Source organism: Falco rusticolus, chromosome 9, assembly GCF_015220075.1.
Source record: "Falco rusticolus isolate bFalRus1 chromosome 9, bFalRus1.pri, whole genome shotgun sequence".
In the NCBI taxonomy this organism is placed as follows: Eukaryota; Metazoa; Chordata; class Aves; order Falconiformes; family Falconidae; genus Falco; species Falco rusticolus.
Genome location: NC_051195.1, coordinates 6,700,376 through 6,719,958, shown reverse-complemented (window position 1 = coordinate 6,719,958; position 19,583 = coordinate 6,700,376). Strand labels below are relative to the sequence as shown.

The window sequence follows — 19,583 nt, the reverse complement described above, 5'->3', positions numbered from 1 at the left end:
AGCACCCTTCATTTATGTATTAACACTGACTGTCTTAGATAACCTACAGTCAACTTGAAGCAAAAGAAGTGGCATTGACATGAACAGGGCTGATTTTCAGAGCTGTAGTAACTAACTGTATCACAGGTAGCATTACACCTTAGACAACCATGACATTGACTCTTCTCCCAAAAACACAGGCATCATCTCATCTTCCCACAGCAAAATAAATACACAGAGGAGAGCAGGCTGCAGCAGGGACTGCCCCCAAGGTACACTACTTGGAGTAAATGACTTGCCACCCTACCAGCACCAGCAAGGGTGAGGCTAAGGGCACTTTGCATCCTTTAAGGCCAAGCCCATACAGTCCCTTTCCACACCTACACTTGCACAATGAAAGACCAGAAAGAAGAAGAGAGTCCATAAAATGAATGCTGCTTTCTGCTAAGAGAAACTGAAACATGAAGTACAATTTGGAAAGCAGTAAACACACTCCTTGGACTAACAGAAATTTGCATATCAACATATAATACACAAAAAATAGTAATTTTAGATTGTTTAGATATTCATATAATACTTACTTGCAAACAATTCTTCAAGATAAGCACCAGTTTGAAGTCTGCACTTAATATGATCAAATGTTCTTCATTAGGATCAAAGTTCATCCAATTCAACAAAGTTGTTTTAAATAATGCCAAGTATTCAGAAACAAGTCATGATGTAATATGAGAAATTTACATAATGCATTCCCTCTCATTGCGGCTTTAGGGGTTTAATGCAAAATTTAACATCTGCATATGCTTTCCCCTGCCCCAGTTCATTAAGGACTTAACAAGGAAAAATAATTTGTTTCACAATCTTCAAGATACTGCTCACAGGATTTTCATTCCTTCATCCAACCAGCTTACCAATTTCAGCATGCTTCATTTTAGATCAGTTTGCATCTCTTCAGCTTCCAGATTGGTTTCATCATGGTTTGCTTCTCTTTTATACTAAAAACCCCTCTCCAACACTCTGCGTTTCCTCCCTATCAAGATACTTGTAGGCTGTTGTCATGTCTGGGACAACATCTCTAACACTGAAGTTTTTACACCAGTAGAAGAGGACGGCATATGAAGCAAGCTGTTTCTGGCAGAACCCCAAGGTTTTCACACTCTTCTACTTGTGCGTGCCTCTCCCCACAGTGAACGGCTGAGCTCCCACAGACAGGAACCAGTCAGAGCACGACTGAAACGGGACAGCTCTAGCACCTCAGCTTTCAGAAGGAGTTGAACAACAGGCTAACAAATGAAAGCCAGCTTACACATATAACTCAACTGCAGTATGAAGAATAGATGAAGAATCCAGGAGATAGATATATATATATCTATCAAAAGACAGCAGAAGCACATTATAAAAGGCCAGTTTTCCCCCTCCTTAAAATGCATCTAATTAAGGATTCTCACTCCTACAAGACAAAGTTTGAATAGTGTCTCAGGACAGAAGGGAGAGCAAAGTAGTAACATGGGGCACTAAGGGCACTAATGCCTAACCCTGACTTCTAAGTCCTTTTACATAAAAGAACAGATTTAAAAAAAAAAAAAAAAAAGACTGTTAGGAAAAAAGGTTAAAATAAATTGGAAAAAAGAGTTGGAGAAGACACTTCCAATAATCAGAGAAGATTCATGAATCTACACTAAGAAGATGCTGGACCCAAAACCATGAGGCCTGAACAGATGGTATCTTTAAAGAAATCTCCTTTATTTATCAAATGGAACTGGATGCTCTGAAACAATATCTTTTTTATGAAATCTATCACGACTACTGTACATTATAAATTTTAAGACAGACATATGCTACTACTGCATCTTGGTTGTTGAATACCCTATCTATATTCACAATCACACTGACTAAAACATGAGTTTGTGATGTGTTACCTCATTACAGTCAGAGAATGAATCTCTAGTAATAAGAATTTAAGTGAGACAGACCTATGACACACTGAACATGAGACTTCCATGTGGGACTGTATCTAGGATTTCATACTCCTTCAGACAAGGGATAGTTCTGTTTAGCTATTTCATATAGAAGTCTGAGGGCATAGTAGCAGTCACATCATAGAACATAATCACTCTTTCACATGCAGACCCAAAAATGAAAAAGAAAAACCCTGAAAAACTGAGGTGTATCTGGAATCATGTATCTAGCTACACTGATTCATAAATTTCATTCCAGTTAGAAACTTTTTTTGTAGTGATAGTTCATTTTTGGTTCTGTCACATAACACGAAGAATTTTAAAAACTCTACAGATACATAGTAACAGGGGGAGCTGACAAGTGAGAAACTATTTTATGGTGACCCTACAAGAACATGTAAAACAAGGTATGATTAATGAAATCATCAAATATATTGATCAAATTTCATTAAAAACTCACACAGACACAACACTGTACAACAAACACTCCACAGAAGACTTCCCATCTTCAACTACAAGAAGACAGGTTCTTGTGGGTATTTGGTCTTGTAGATTGTCTCCTTTTGACCCAGGCAGATGGACACAAACAAAAACGCAGTATTTTTTTTTCCATTTCTGAGTTTTGAAACACATCATCTTCAGGTGCTCAAAAGACGAAGAAACAAAACTATATCACAGTAAAAGGAGTCACCCAGCTTACACTGCTGTGCCTTTAGATGCAAAAAGAGTAACGTTGGTTAAGATCTTTACGTCCTTTTAAGAATTTTAGGTCTTTTTGAATGCCAAAGGATTTTAAGAAACTTAAACGCAGAGTGGAAATTTGAAAAAAGTACCAGTATCTTTAGGTATCTGCTTGTATCAAGCAGCAACAGTCACATATTCTACTAAAAATACTTATAAACATTTCTACCAGCTGACATGCAGAGAACTAAGCAAAAGAGGATTTTCAACTAGAATTAAATCTCTTCATCTTCTCAACCCTCAATGCAAAAGAAATTGACCCATTAATTCAAAATCCTTTTAGATTATGTCTCTGACATACTTAGCCTTTGGATCGCTTTTCAACTTCTACCACCCCAACATGTCTATACACAGACAGCCCATTTCAAGCGTATTGCACAGCTTTCGGCCCAACACACACTTCGGGTGGGAGGCCTTCTGTGGAGTGTTTACTGGACAGTGTCATGCCTGTGTGAGTTATCAAACAAATTTCATTAATATATTTCAATTTCATTGATCATACTTTGGTTTACATCTTTTTGTAGGGTCACTATAATGACATAGTAACTATTAAATAATTGCACTGAAAGAAAAAGACTGAAATCTACACCTGTAAGAACAGCGACTTTGGAACAGGCTGTCTGACAAGAACAAAAAATTATATTTAAAAAGCAGCTACTTTTATCTTAGAACAGTAGAAGTAATAAAATGGAAAGTTATAACTCCAGGACAGATGTAGCATACATAGCATAAACAAACTAAGGTCTTCCAGGTGCATATGGGAGCAAGCAAACAGCTTCCTATTTCAGTAAGTAACGAGCACATCCAAGTAGCCTCTTGAAAGATCTATCTGCTGAATGTAAAACTGCTTCTTGATCAAAGAAACAGGGAAGACTGGTTTCTTAAGGAAGCATATTCTGTAGTTCCTACACCAACAGCCTTACTTCTCTGTCATGTTCCTCAAGTCCCACCACAGTACCCTCTCACCCTCATCTTCTCCCACCTCCTTCAACCTAGCTATCTGGCCGGTGAAAAAGGGGGGGCCCTCCTGATTTGGGGTTCCCTGCATCGTGACTGACTGGGTAGTATACCCATAGGCTGTTCCAGCCAACAAGGCATGATGCTGCTGGGAGCAAATGATGTCCAAGTTCCACCCATCTTTCCCTCCACGGGACTCTCTTCTTTATCAAACCACTAACTTGCTTGAAACCTGAAGTAACTTACTACCCTACACTTTTTTGCTGCGCTGTCAAATACGGTTATGATACTGCCCACTGAGCTTAAGAACTATTAGAAGACAGACACAGTATAGCTCAATAGATCAAAGAGATAGGCTACAAATACACAAGATGGTGTCTTGCCAGATCTTATAATTTCTTCTGAACTCAGGACTGACAGCACCAATCGTTTTCTAAGGTTCCAGGGATATTTTTTCCCCCCTTCCTCTCCTCCCCCAGGCCTGTTAAAAACAAAAGATTACTCCAACTGCTCTAGACAACTCAAAATACATGAAAGAATAAAAAGGAGAGCAAGCATACACACAAAAAAACCCATTTTTAAACCAGCTTATAGGAATATTGGAACATGTTTCCAATTGTTTATAGCATATTCAAAGATGCATTTCTAAAATTTCTAAAGCCATTTTAGCTCTCAAATCTCTGCCTTATCAAACTGCAATCTAAAAGATGGTGCACCTTTTCAAGTAGTTATTTACTTCTTGAAATGCAAATTTATAAGAAGAATTCATTTTCTCCCCCCTCAAAAAACGTGAAGGGCTTTCAAAAGCTGATTTACCTTCTCATTTATACAGGGTAATGCAGTATATTTGCATAAAACAGTCAAAACTTTTTTTTTTTTTTAATGTAATAGGTAGCTAACTATGTAACCCCTGCCGTTTTAAAAGACAGTCCCCTTGTTAGGAAACCGTTCAAAGTGACAATTTCAGTAACTCAGCATCTCTTTCTGGATGATTAGATGTATTATGAATATGCAGATTTCACAGAGCTGATTGGCTCAAATATATCCCATTCCTCAAGAACATTACCTTCCATAAAAACAACTGTATTACCAAACGGCAGACTCTCATCCAAACTTGTATTACACATCCATCTGCAAAGCTCACAGACAGATCACACCAGATGGAATTACCTCTGCCCAACCTCTCTGAAGGAACAGGTCATGGATGACTTTTCCTTTTGGTACTGTGACCTGTGCACATAAGATTTTCTTGCAGCAGATCTTTACAAAATCTTTGGGGAGGACAGGGGTGGAGATTTCATGCCGTCCACATTGTCACAGAAGGCAAGTTAAATAACATAACAATAGCACCATCCAGTGGCAATATCTTCCTTTAAGAAATTCATTACTTGCATCACTTACAGTGATCCTGCTGAAGCAACTGTAAAACAACTAAGTAGTATATTTCCACTTCTAATCAGTGTTTTGACCAGCCAGCATCCCAAGAATATAGGTATGTTGGTGGGAAATGCAGTACTAGCAAAGACTCGGAAAAGAGGAACTACACATTAAAATAATTGTGCAAAAACAATACTGAATTTAAGTATCACTTATATGATTCTGTGACTCGTAATATTTACAAGATCTGTAATGTAAGTTACTCCAGTGCTGAAATCCTACAAATATACTTACTGAAGGTTGAAAATCCTTTTTTCCTTAACACCAGCTCCTTACAGCTTTTCAGGCAGAAAACGATGAAGTGTCTTCTCAGTATATACTCTAAAAAGAACCCAAAGAGAAAAACAAAATTCCCCACTCCCCCCGCCAAAAAAAACCCCAAACAACTGTTCTCTGAGTATTTTACGCCTGCTCATTCCTCCCTCTATTTTTTTTTTATTCATACTGAATTAAGTTTCTCCCTTTATTCATTCGGTTGATATCTTATTTCCTCAGAAAACAGAATATTCCATATTTTCAGGTACCAGGACAGTGACCTCTACTCACGGTAAGCACCTGTGGCGGAGAAGAAAGGAGTCATGAGAGAAAATAAAGGGAAAAAAGGCCACTGCATAGTAATTGCCATCTCCAGTAACTAATAGGACAGGAATAGAGAAAGAAAGAACTGGTTTTTGAGACATTTGCAGGGTGTTTTTCTCTTAGAGATAATAAAACAGAGAGTCACACAGTTTTAATAGTTCACTGTCCAACCCTTGATACAGACACATCCTTCTGAGTTTGGAAAGAATCTCACACATTACATCAACCAGTAACACATGTATTTGGACAACTACAATGGCACAATTTTCCTCTTCTTTGTCCAGTGGGATGTTCACACATGGGGAGTTTTCAAGAAAGCTACCATTTCAAAACATTCTTATAGCTGCTGCTGGGATTATAACCCCAAAGTTTTTTTTAATAATTCAGAAATATGGGTAGGACTGTGCCAACAGAAGGGAATGGTAGGCTTATTCACTGTTGCACACAGACACATTTCACGGTTGCTGAATGCTAGCAATGTGAGCTGAAGGGATCACCTACTTTAGAAAAGTTAAGTGAGTTCAGAAGCAAATTAGAGTAGCCGTCTCAGCTTTCACCAAATCTGCAAGATATCTTGTCACTACAGTTTAAACACAGTGTTAACTATGGTGGTTGTGTACCTTGTTTAAATATTCACTTTCAACTTAAAGCACTCCACGTTTTTGCACTAACACTGAATTTCCCCAAATGCTTTTTCCAATACAGTAGAAGACTGTGATTCTATCTTCTAATCTTTGATAGCCCAACAGAAGACCTGCACACACCCTGCTAACCTAAAGCTAGGACAAGCAGGATAGGAGAATGCACGTGTATTCAGTTTATGCAGATATTAAAAATAACTGTAATGAAATAATACCTTTATATTCTCACTGTCTGTAGCTCTGTTGTTACTTCCCTTCCAATCAGAGCCAGCTACATCAGTTAAAAAGACAAGGCCAGGCCAGGCCACATGTACTGGGGGCAGGGTGCTTAAGATGCTTAAGTGGCACAGGGAGTTTATCGCCATCACTTCCCACACCCTCCTGCACCAGCCTGAATAATGTATATTGGTTTCAGCTGCTCGGCAGAGACACTGGCATCTGCAGCTGCAACTGCACCAGCTGACTCATGTGACCAGAAGGTACCACTGAATCCCTTGCAGCAGCTGCACTCCATCTGTGATCACCGGTTTGGGGACAGAAGCCGCAGTGTGTGTCAGTCGCTGTTTCCACGTCTTGTAAAGCAAGGTCATCTGATCACACAGCCAGCATGGTATTAGGGCAGGAGACTCCCTTCAGAAAAAGCAGATGGCTCGGTGGTTAAGGCACACAGCTTCTGAATTTGCAGCAAGTTTCCCATGCAATTTGGAGTCAGCTACATTCCCTGTTCGCTTTGGCCACAAATCCATAAAATCACAATCTTATCTAACAGAAACCTTCAAGAACAAATCAATTTAGATGTCCGAGACCCATATACGATGATTACTGAGCTATATAAGTATGTAGATCAGAAGATGAGATGAGATATTTCCTGGCAAGTCTTCAATGCTATTCACAATCAGTAAGAAAGCAAGTCAGCTTTAGACTAAAACACAAACTTATCTCCCTGCATATATAAAACTGTATATCCATACTGGACATACATACTTACACTGCTAAGCAGGATCTTCTAGACGTCCTGATTAAATCAGACTGCCAACTTTAAGTTATCTCTCCCATTACACTACTAAAATGGCTTAACTCTCAATATTTTCCTCACCCTACAGTCTACCCTGCCTGCTCTACATTTTTGCTTGTAGGGGCACAGAGGTGCACAGAACCTTACCTTAGCAAATACATATGCACATTTGCTTTCCATATGGCCTTGTCCTGCCAGTCCTGCACTGTTCTGGCTCCCCAGGTCAGAACCACTGCCTTTTTCCCATCCCGTTCCTGTGCATTCTGTAATCTAACCAACTCCCTCTTCACTGATCTTTCTCCACTGGTAGTTGACTTATGGGCATTCATTCTGTTTCACCCTGCAAGCCCTCTGTCACTTCATGCCCTCGCAGCAGATTCAATGCAAAGGGAAACTTCTGTAATGAGACAGAACTGCCAGATTTTGTACCATGATTTCTAGTAACAGGAAGGCTTATCCAGAAAACCTGCTTCAGATGTACAAAGAACCGTTCTTCACAAGTTATATACAACTTTGATCACTTTGATTTGAAAACGATGACTAACCGCCTTCAACTCACGGTCTCCTGCTTACCAGGAAGCAAAAAAGAACAATCCACTCCCAACAACATGAACTAGCAGCTACTCCAAAACACCCGTTTTCAATTCTCTGAAGCTACATTAGAAATCTGAGTCATAAACACTTCAGGGAATTAAACATGCAACATTATTTTGTTGTTCTTTCATGCAGTGTATCTTGAGGACTTCTGAGGGTCAATTATCTGAATTGTTTAAAGTATCTACTTTCTTTTCCAGAATTCATTCCTTTGCAGGGTGGGACATGACACAGACACACGGGCACAGGGCAAGACAATCACATTTGAATAGGAGTTAATTAGTAATACAGTTACTCTTGACCTAGATCCTAAACATATGAAGTAATAAATGTTGTAAATTTAATTTTATTAGTCTTATTTCTTAATTAATCTGAATGTCAATAAAACTAGTTCTTAGTTCTAAGGCATACCAACCAGCATCTCCAAAGTGAACAGGAAAATGAAAATTTTAAGACAAATATTTATGATTCCAATACTACTTCTCAGAATACTGCACTCTGTCAGCCTTGAGTTTAATGTGTTTTAATTTGATGCCTTACTACATACAGCAAGGCCACAGCTGGAAGAGCGCATTTCATTTTTGGCAACACACCTCATGAAGTACCTAAAACAACTGGAGGGAGGCCGGAGAAAAGCAGTGAAATTGGGAAGAAGTCGAGATGATGTGAGCTGCAGCTAGAGAGGTATCCTGCATTCTCCAGCCTACAGATGAGGAGAAAAGGACAGACTTGAGCACATGAAAATAAAACCAACAGGAAGGGAATCACCCGTTCTCTGTGTCAATGCAGCACAGGACAGCTAATAGAACTAACCTGTATTCAGAACAGATTAAAACCTAGATTTAGCGTGGGGAGGGGGAACTTTTCAGTGGCAATGAAGCTGCACACCAACAGAGATCATGTATTAAGATTTCACTGTCTCCACATGACACCTTACTATTTCCAAAGGCCTTTAGAGGAGGCTAGACAAATACCTGCCAGGAATGACAAAGATGCATCTCCAGCCGGATTAGAGGAATGAAACTAAATGATCTCTTGAGGTCTCTTTTTAAAGTTCTATGAAAGGGAAGCCAATTAATGGACAGCTACTAAATTATTTTCACACAAGCCATTTAATCTGCTCTGATAAATGATCAACTCCTTTAAAATAGCAGAATCTACTATACTGAGTGCTAATTAGCACTCTTGGGGTTAAGCTTAACCCAGAAAAGACTGAACGGACAACAGAGATATTATTCTTTCAGTTGCTGATAATAAAAAATATAATAAGCTGTATAGTTTATCTGGGGTGCTTACATCTGTAAATGAGGGTACTTTTGAAGCTAAATTAGTGAAGAGAACGATGTTGCATTAGCAGCTTTGGAAATGGAGTATCTAATATATTCATGTGTTTTTTACAATAGTGTAACAAGCAGGACATTGGTTGAATTTCTCCAACAATTCAGTTCTAAAGTCTCACTAAAGATCTTGAATGAGAAAATTGAAGTCTCAGTACTGGAAAAATGTATACTGTGTTATTCATTAAAAGGGCACAAATGTCCAAGAACAATAGGACTATACCACAGTACATCTCATTACCTGATTAGTTTAGGAAAAATGGTGGCATTATATCCTGACTATGTCTTTTATAGAATTATGAAGAAGCAATGAATTACCTGCTTTATGCATTTAAACAAACACACACACAGGTGCCTCCACCCAGTAAATTCTATTTTTAAAATTCTAAGAGTTCACAAAAGCCTGAAGCTGTTAAAAAAAAAAAAAAAATCAAATGAAAGACATCTGCATTAAAAAAATTCAGTTACAGTGTATCTTCTGTTAAGTAGATTTTTTCATTAAAATGCAAAAATTTTGAAAGCTTAAATTCTCCATCTACTCTTAGGACTATCCAAAAACTGAGCATGAACTAAATAACGAATACTTTTACTTTCTCTTGCATTGGCCAGCTTTTAACCATACCAGCAACATATGCAAATGATTTTAAAGAACTATACCTCAACCACATCATGTCAGTAACAAAATAAAACAAAACAGCACAAAACAAAACTGAGTTTAGAGAAGAGACTATTAAACTATCATTCCACGTTTTGCAACTTTACCTATATAATCTGTTAACACAGTAATCTGAATATCCAATACCTCTGTGGTCTGCATTACAAACAAAAGCCACAACATTTGCTTGCTGTACTTGCGTGCATCCTACCTCAAGCTCAAACCGTGCACATAAGTGACGTACAACAAAATATGTATTTCTTATTTTGACTGCTTTTAAATAGTCTCTATGAAAATAGCAAGCCTCCTCATCTCAAGCTTGTAAGGAATTAAGACGACAGCAGCTCACTGCCAAGTACTGTAAAGTGGTTAAAAGCTTTCGACATTTTACATCTTTTACTGTAGTCTTCAATTAACTGCCATAAAGCTAGCTACGCAAGGCACCACCCTGCGGCAAAGCCAGTACTGACAGCATGTCCCTTTTCTGGGGCTTTCAAACAATTTCAACAACTTTGTGTATTTAAAAAGGGTTTCTGCCAAGATAAGATTCTCTGAAGATTCTCTTCCACACACTCATTATTTATGAAAATAATGAAATTTATTTAAGTACATAAAATGCCTGAGTAGGTATTTCTGAATCTAGTGCTGTCTCCAGAGGACTGTGAGCAAAATACCTAAGTACAGTGAAAGAATGGAATAAAATTCCCATGTTAAGTTTAACTCTCATTCTATCTCTAAGAATACCTCAAGCTGCAAGACACACTGCAAGAGCGGTATACACTAATTACACTGATGCCTTAAAACCATCCGACAGCCATATTTTTATATACACCTTCTCTTTCTGAAGGAGACACTAAGACAGACAGTGTGTCTTCCATGCTAATAAAAAGACCAATCAGTCATTTCTAAATTTTAGAAAATCTCCAGTTTAGTGCTACATTGCATAACAAATATTCTAAAGACAGATTTCGTCCAATTGTAAATTGTGCACTTCTGTGCAACCAAGACGTAGAAATCTTTCCAGCTCTCTTAACTAAGGAATAGCAATCCCAGAAGATTTTGCATGCTCTGCAGCTTAAGATCGCATCTTTACTGTAAGTACGTACCTCATCTTCTATCTGAAAGAAATCAATACAGTGACAGAAATATGCAGCACTATGGAAAAATTAGTCTATGTATTCAAATCTCAGTCTTCAAATACATCAGTGGTCGCACCAGTCACGTCAGTACTGTATCAGCACGGCACTCTGTGCATACCTGGGGTCAATGCAAAATACAGTTACCACCATTTTCCACACCATTTTTTAATTTGTTGTGAAATAAGGAAAGTGTAAAGAGAAGTCCTCCTTCTGGAAAATCATGCCTCGCTGACTGCCCAAACTGTGTTTATTGAAACACAAACCCCATGGGGACAAGGGGGTGCAACTACTTTGTGCTGTTTGTGACTCCTTTGCCATGAACACTCAGCGAGCGACAAGCTGGAACCCTTTACAGGAGTTCAGAATGCTTGAACCTTGTAAATCCGAGCATACCATTTAGTGCTGCAGGTTAACTGCTCAGACTGTGCTTGAGGGTTATTTCAGGAATAGGCAGCAAAAGCAAAACTGTATTTCCTTGCTTTAAACAAAGCATGTAGAGCACATGTTAAGTAACAGTAACAGCTAGCAGACAGAGCAAGAGTAACTCCTCTTACTAGCTCACTGCATAGAAGAGCTAGGCAGGTCCACATGAAACCATCACCACTCCTGCATAAATTTTCAGTGTAAGAAATGATTATGAAAGATCAATTTAACTCAATATCTAATACTGTGAGAGCTCCTGAAAGCTCTCAAACTTGAGCTGGAATTATAGTTTGAAATATTCCAAAACATCTTTCTCTTGGAGGAGCTTTTGCTATCTCTGCTGTACCACTTATAAAGTGGCAGTAATAATCAAAGTAGATGACACAGCTACTTGAAAAACATCTCTTGAAGACAAGAGAAAAAAAACTCATGTATGAGATTAAGTCACATAAGAACAATGCTACAGAAGAAAAACAAGTCTGACACTAGGAACTTCATAACTTGATTGAAGCCAAGGGAAGTTGCATTCCTCTAGCAGCTGTTTTTAGACCTTTTGGTTTTGAGTTCTCATATGTCACACATGCAAATTATTTTGGATTCTCCATTGGCTTTCACACCCATCCTTCTCTTTCTCCTCCAGCTCTCCTCCTTCCCACTATCATGGAAGTGTTGCATCAGTCTCAGATAAGCAGCTCAGGCTACAAAACCACTGTCTCCAGGGTAACTCAAGCCTTGTTCTTACCTGCCATCTATAGAAAAAAACTTCCCATAATAGCTATTTTATACCAAATAACTACTGTGTCATGTAAGAACGAATCAACACTAATTTCCAAGAGCTGCTTAACAATAAGAATTATTTTAACAGAGCCTATAAAGCTACATCCTAAAGTCTTGCTTTAATGTATTATATGTACAAAATAACTTAAGCAGAGGGAGAAGGCTTTATTACAATAGTGTACTGATGTCTAAGAACAAATTATAAGTATTGATCCAATATATTTACCAGCCTAAGTAACCTGCAGATTGATTATTTCATATCATCAATAGCAGGATGCAAAATTAAATTACAAAACTTACGTAACACTAATTTTTATATTTTAGACATTGTATGCGATGTACATACATTGTATACAATTTGTTGCAATGTACATACATTGTATACAAAATAACACTTGCAATTCTTAATTTAAACTTTAGGCAGATGTAGAGAGTGCTTCAATCAAAGAAGAAGTATTTCTACTATAATTTAGTTTCTTAATTTCTGCAAATTCTATGCAGAATTGTCTGTTATCGAGAATTTCATGTGATGATTTCTGTAAAGCTAATTTGCATTGGTGCTATATTCAGAAGAATTGAGTGGGTGGTGGGCAGGCGGAGAACCAAAAGAAAAAGTAGAGGGAGAAAACTGTAACAGAAATTCCATAGCTAACTGTAAATCCTTCTTTTTGTACATGTGAGTCAAGCCTTTTTATATACCACAGAAGTGCTACAACAAATTTTAGAGAAATCAAACTGCAATTTAAAATAATTTCTACAGAGGGAGCCAACAACCCAAGGAAGGGGATTAATAAAACACACTCAAGATCAGCGCAGAGTTCCTCCCAACCGTCAATCCCTTTCATTACATGTTTTTTACAATATCCACGGCACATCATGCAGATTCTTACTCCAGAGAATTCCCAGGCATTTAATGAAAGTTTACTTAAAGAAATGCCTGATTATGTATCATAGAACAATCGTTGTCAATATACAACAGAATTTATATTTACTTTGGGAAAAGGTGGCGATTTAAGAGACTGATCATTCTGCATTATTTATTCATTAAAATGAGTAGGTTAGAATTGCTACAAATTGAAACTTCTAAAACTATCATATTTTGTAAAAATTAATATCAATTCCATAGTAGGTATTTTTACTGAAGTTTTCATACAAACCTCTACACCAGGAAACTGGCTAGTATGATAACTTGGTCTAAAAAACGAGGAGGAAATCTAAAATAAAAGTGTGTAAAGATGAGAGCTGGCAAACTTTTTCATAAAGCTAGGCACCTCATTATAGCCATAAGAGTTTTCCACATTATGTTTCATACTGTGTACTAATCCAAGCAAATGCAATTGCAAGTGAGGTATATTATATGAAGTAACTCAACAGCTTTCACAGACACCTGTGTCAGGTTTCGGCATCACCCCAACTGTACAAACCATCTATGTTGTCAGCGTATGTTGAACAGGCCGCCAAAAGATTTAAAGCTTAGTATTTTTAACATTTTAGTATATCTTCCGCCCCAAACAATTTTCTACCCTCTTTTTTTTAGGCTTGTGAGGGAACCAGGTGGGTAAAAAACCCCCACAGATATTTTACAAAGACTACACGCCAACGGGACACTGACTCCTAAAGGCGACACACACGCTGGATTTTTCAGTTAGTGAAGATCAGCTGCCCCCTCTAGCGGCACAATCCTGCAGTTCGGCTGTTCCCAGCATCACTAGACGAGACAAGTTTATGTTTGGGCGTTTTTTGGTCCCCAGCATTCACCTCCCACTGCATGTCGAGCCAGCAATAAGGCATGCTTACACAGTACGTGGGTTTGGCTCCAGTCCCTTAGCTTTTGCACTTGAATAGTGTGATATATATATATATATATATATCGTGATTTACACATGGTAACCTGCCTAAAACAAGGCAACTCCACTACAGCGTTCCCACAAATAGGTTCAAATCCCTTCTGCATCCTCTGGCTTACTAATGTACCTAGACTACTTCTAAACCCCTACTGTAAATTTCTCTACTGTCTCCCAAGCATCACACAGACCCTTTGTAATCCCTAAACAGCCCTACTACGCCTCCAAGAGTCACCTTTCCAGTAATCACTTGTATACATCGTGGCTAAGCAAAACTATGAGACACGCAGAAAAAGCTCAGATGTTACAGATAATTCAGACTGCATCGGTCACCCAAACAGCCGTTCTCAAGCTTAAAATTCCCACTCTCCATTGTTCAGTTTCACCATGAGAAAGTACTCACATAGCAAGTATGCAGCCAAGAATAAAAGATTCAAATAAACTCCTCTCAGCAAACCTGCAGCAGAGCAACACGTCTGCCCTCACTTCTGACCACAAACACATCAAACAGCTGACTGAAGGAAGCCAATATTTATCTTCCTCTTTCTTACTTCACGGCCTTTATCTCTGTACACATACATGAAAGCAGAGGTGGCTGTGGGGCACAGAATTGCTGCCACAATTTCCTACATTCTCCTTCAACTAACTTCCAAAAATTTCAGTGTTCCATCATGGCCAAAACCACTCAAACAGTTTATAAAACTGTACAATCAATACTCAAAGCTGTATTAAAACAAGTGTCCTGAAGCTTCACTCACAAACTCAGTAGGACCACTAAACTCCCAACAATGCTTTTAAGACTCACAACGAATATATTTCAGTTGCCTATTCATGCAAGCTAGTTAAGCTACCGAAATTTTGCTAACAGCCCACATTTTAGTAAACCAGAATATTACTAACCCCCCCCGCCAACACCTCTGCCAATGCTGCTCTACACAGTGAAAACAGACTCTGTACTGGGCATTAGGTAAACAAATGAAGTGCGTCTTCTTCAGCATCAAGACAGCTTAGATCATACCTCATCACTTGCTGCAGCTAGCCTGAATTTCTACTCCTCAAATTTTTGATGTGGAACCACAATAGTAAAAAAATCAGCCTAGGCAACAACACATGTGCACACATACACACAAGTCCACACTTGGTTAGTATGACCTTCGGTTAAAGTCATTCAGTCCAAGTCTGAGATTTACAAGTAGCAGCAACTCTTGTAAAAGGACTATTTGAAGGTTCAGGAGAAATATTTCTGTTTTTCTCTGCGTTTATATTTATCCTTCTCAGGAGGAGAAAAAAACCCACATGCAACATTAAGGCCTCACCAACCTTACCATGTCCAAGTTTCCCCAGCAATCTTGCAGGATGAAATTCTTTTTTTCCTCTCCTCAAAGTTACAGGGGATTAGCTGGGTTGGGGGAAGAGGGAAACAGCTCCAGGACATCTCTGTAGCCACAAACACATGCTTACCTTGTGAAACACCTGGGTAAACGGAAGATACTACTGTTCCCCCATCTTTGTCATTCTCACTGCAGAATAACAAACTCACCAGTGAAAACAAATATGATTGCTCATCTGATTCACTACTACATTGGCATGCTTAGCTTGATCATCAGTTAACTGATCTGCTAATTTTACTTTGGAGAAGGCTAAGGAGCCTCCACACATTCCATTCCCTGGCTGAGCCGCAGGACAGTAACGTCCACCTCGTCGGCATTCAGGAGTTTATTAGGGCAGGAGGGGTAGGTATTCCCAGTTGAATGCTGGAACTTACAACTTTAGCACTAGCAAATTCCTTTCAGATATGAAAAGTACACACTAATGAAAAGATGATTTTAAAAGGCTGCTACAGTTGAAGTGAATTGGAAGCTGGGGGGGAGGGGGAAGTCATCTTTCATACCTTCGCTCTCAAAATAGAAGTACGATGCCGTGCCTGTAAACCAACTCCAGTCTGTCTCAGTGGCTGTACTTACCTCTCCAGATAGCTAAGATTCAAGGACAAAAGGATCCAGCCAAGTCAGGCTGTAACTGGCCTAATTACCTTTTGAGATAAGGCTTTCATTACTGATCAAACTTAGATTTTTATGGAGAGCAGCTACACAGAAGCAATGTCTAAGAAACTGAGGGACATCTGACAGCCAGATCATTGTGATACTATAAGATGAAGAATGCCAAAAGAAGTCTTTTCTTTACTCGGTAAGTCAATATAAAAGCTGTTGGCATTTCAAAGACTGGAAGACAAAGTATTTTAAGCAGGGGTATTTTGCCACAGAACAGGAATACAAGTAGTCTAACTTTGTTTGTATTTGACTTAAAACATTAGGACAGGTTTGAGAGAATGCCTTATTTACAGGGGCATTGAACCCAAGAATAACCAAATCAGTGACGATTACTAGTTGTAAATTGTCTTGCATCGTTCCCCAGAATTGGCTTTTCTTTTAAATATGAAAGCTTATTAAGTATCAGAAAAGGATAGTTAAGGATCAAATAATTAATCTGTAAGTTAAATCAGGGAATTTAGCTTGAAGGACTGAAAGTGCTCTGAGGTTCAATATTGACCATTTAATCTGTTCCATACTGTATGTTAACATGGTCCAAGAAGAGCACACAGTGTATTAGAAAAGTTCAAAAGGTCTCTCCTGAAACAACGTGACAGTGACCTATGAGAATTCTTCCCCAGTCAAGTATCCAGCAGCACTCAAGATGCCAAGTTCAATGGCAAAAGCGTGTTCAAACTCTTTCATTATAACTAACGGCATACAAATCTCAGGTGCTACTGCAGCGATAACAATGAAAAACCAAAAGAAAGGTTTCTGTTGCAGCTGATGCATGTAAATCTTAAGTTTTACTGAATTTTCTTTTATTTAAAGTTCAGTCTTCCATTTAAGTGACTATGCTGTAAATGTATCAGTAACCAATATACAAATAATATGCAACATACTTAAAATAAAAAGCTCAAACAGGATTTTAGTATGTTTAAACTACTTCAAATGAAATAACTCACGTCAAAAGGTTCAGTTTAACCAGTATCTGTTGTGCAAATAAAGCTTCTGTACACAGTACAGCTTGTACTGTCCAAAACACAGACCTGTATGCCATTTCATTCGTGTTTAACCCCTCAACATGCCAGTACTTCTAATACTTCTAGCTTACTTCTTTCAAAAGGGGTTAATAGTAATTCATTGGGTTAACCATAATTATGCTATCCACAAGTGTATCATAAGAGAGCGTGCTCTACATAAAAAAAATAATCAATCTTATCTGCTGATCAAAGGCAACTGTTGTTGCCTGTCTTGCCTGGAGGTCAAACAGTTTTAATGTCACTGGGACATTACCATGATGTACCAAATGTAAGCTTAATGTCTATTTCCATCCCCTGAAAGAAAAGAAATTTTATTTGGCTAGTAATTCAATCACTAAGTTTTAATTCCTTTGGAAAAAGAACTATTTGTGAAAAGCCTCATTACCAGAAACAGCCAAGCTTTTAACATGGGAAAACCTGACAGCTATATATATATAAATTCATCTGAAACTATTACCTCATCTTACACATGGATAACCTGTTAAGTCTTTTGGGCTTACTATGAAATAATGCAAAATAATGCTAGTGTAATAATGGAAACAAACAATAATGTACAAAAGCTGAAAGTTAGGGAAAAAAAAAAAAGGTGTTTTTCTTTTAACTAAGCATGCCTATGTATAAAAAAGGGACCAAAATCCCCACTGCCTCTATCTTAGAAGGAAGAAATGTGAAAGTAATCCTAAAAATCTATACTTTATTTGGAAATATGACTTTTATATAAATATTCCACTAGTCATCATGGAGAAGACACTGAATAAAATTATGTAAGGGCTGACAAGTGAAGCTTTTTCTGCAGTGTTTCATACCAACTATCCTTAAAAAAAACCAGTTACATAATACAGATCTGAGGAATGGCAAAGAGGACATTCGTGTAGAACATTCTTCAGGCAGCTCATAGAGAACAGTGAGTGAACAAGGCAAAAAGACAACTGGAGCTCATGCTCCAGAGTATAGCTCTTCAGCCAGTGGTATTTATGTACAGGAATTAAAACCAGCAGTAATGAAAGAGCCAATTACTTGACATAAGAACTTTTAAGAACAAGAGAATTTTGAAACTAAATTCTGAAATAAGAAATAATATAGTACTGCATCTATGTAAACTATGCCTACACATACAAGCAGGCAGGAATGTTCCAATTATGCCATGTCCTATTTAGCAAGTACTATTCTTTTGCTTAATATATTAACTCTTGATTGAATTAATTAGTCATCACAGAAAGCATACCAAGCTCTGAAAAGTCCTCTCCACTTCAAAACATGTATACAGTTCAAAAGTCAGTAAAAGTTGGAGAACTTCAGTATCTGTTTTAACCGTAACTAGAAAAAAACCAAAACCCTAAGGTTTCACAAGCAGGCATACAAACTCAGAACACCCCTCCCTATTATCTATATAACATGCAGACAATACCTACCAGTCTTTTTACTTTGTATTTTCCCAAAAGAAACGCCTATGCACAGTACCCAGTATTTGCTTTCAACTCAGTTGAAGAGCTTTTTTATTTTAGTACATAGTGTGCCAAAATAAAAATTAAAGGTTATTTTGCCTGAACATCTAAAAATAAGATCAATTTTGAGTGTCAAGCTTTTTTGGTTTGTGCATATCTTTAATGAAGGAGCGAAATAATTGAATATGCTGTTACTGCAATGTTTGATTAAGCTTCTCTATGGCTACTTCTCCTGCAAGACAAAAGAATGATCCATTCAACAATGGATCATGTTTTTTCCCCAGGAACAAAGGTTTTTAAGCTACAAACTCAGAGTAGTCAAAACAAGCACAATTTCAGTGTAACTGACAGGGACCTAGTGACCCTTAGCTACATTCCACACCCAACTGTGTTGATGAAAATTTGCTAAGGTGGGAATGGCCGTGATATCACATGAGTAGGCAAATTAAAATCACAAGTCAACAGTGAACCTGAAAAAAAATAAAAAACTTCCTTTTCTATATCTGGCAGATATAAACAAAGATCTCACTTATACAGACATACTGCAGGCAGGCAGTAGAACTAGGATGAGTACTGAGACACTTCAATTGCATGCGTACCACCTGCAGTTAGGAATTTTTTTTAAACAAATTAATGAAAAAAATTAATATTTTTTTGAAACTTTCAGACAAGTTGTCTAATTTATAGCAGACATTACTAAAGAACAGAAGCTATTTATGAAGACACAATTTTTGCTTCAGGTTTTCAATATTGAGATACGTATGTACATAGAAAAAAAAGAACATATAACATGCATGTATATCAGTAAAAAAGAACTTACAATTCTTTGTGCTTCTCCTCTGCCAAAATTTGGTCATTTGGCTTCAGCCCATACCTTGGAAGAAAAAAACCAACAAAACAAAGTAGTTATTCTTTTGATAATGTAACCATAAAATGTAGTTTTATTGTTTCAAACTGGCAAATTAATAAACTATGTAATATTTCTTGATTCA

The 19,583-nt window shown here is 37.8% G+C and overlaps 1 protein-coding gene across 7 annotated transcripts in view; it reads right to left on the bottom strand.

The window, feature by feature from the left end:
- Positions 1-19,583, bottom strand: part of ADK (adenosine kinase) — a 291,317-nt gene that overhangs the window by 235,997 nt on the left and 35,737 nt on the right. For all 7 annotated transcript variants that reach the window (XM_037400573.1, XM_037400578.1, XM_037400579.1 and 4 more), the window contains exon 3: positions 19,412-19,465. In XM_037400573.1, the coding sequence (XP_037256470.1) occupies positions 19,412-19,465 (54 nt within the window). The remainder of the gene's footprint in view (positions 1-19,411; positions 19,466-19,583) is intronic.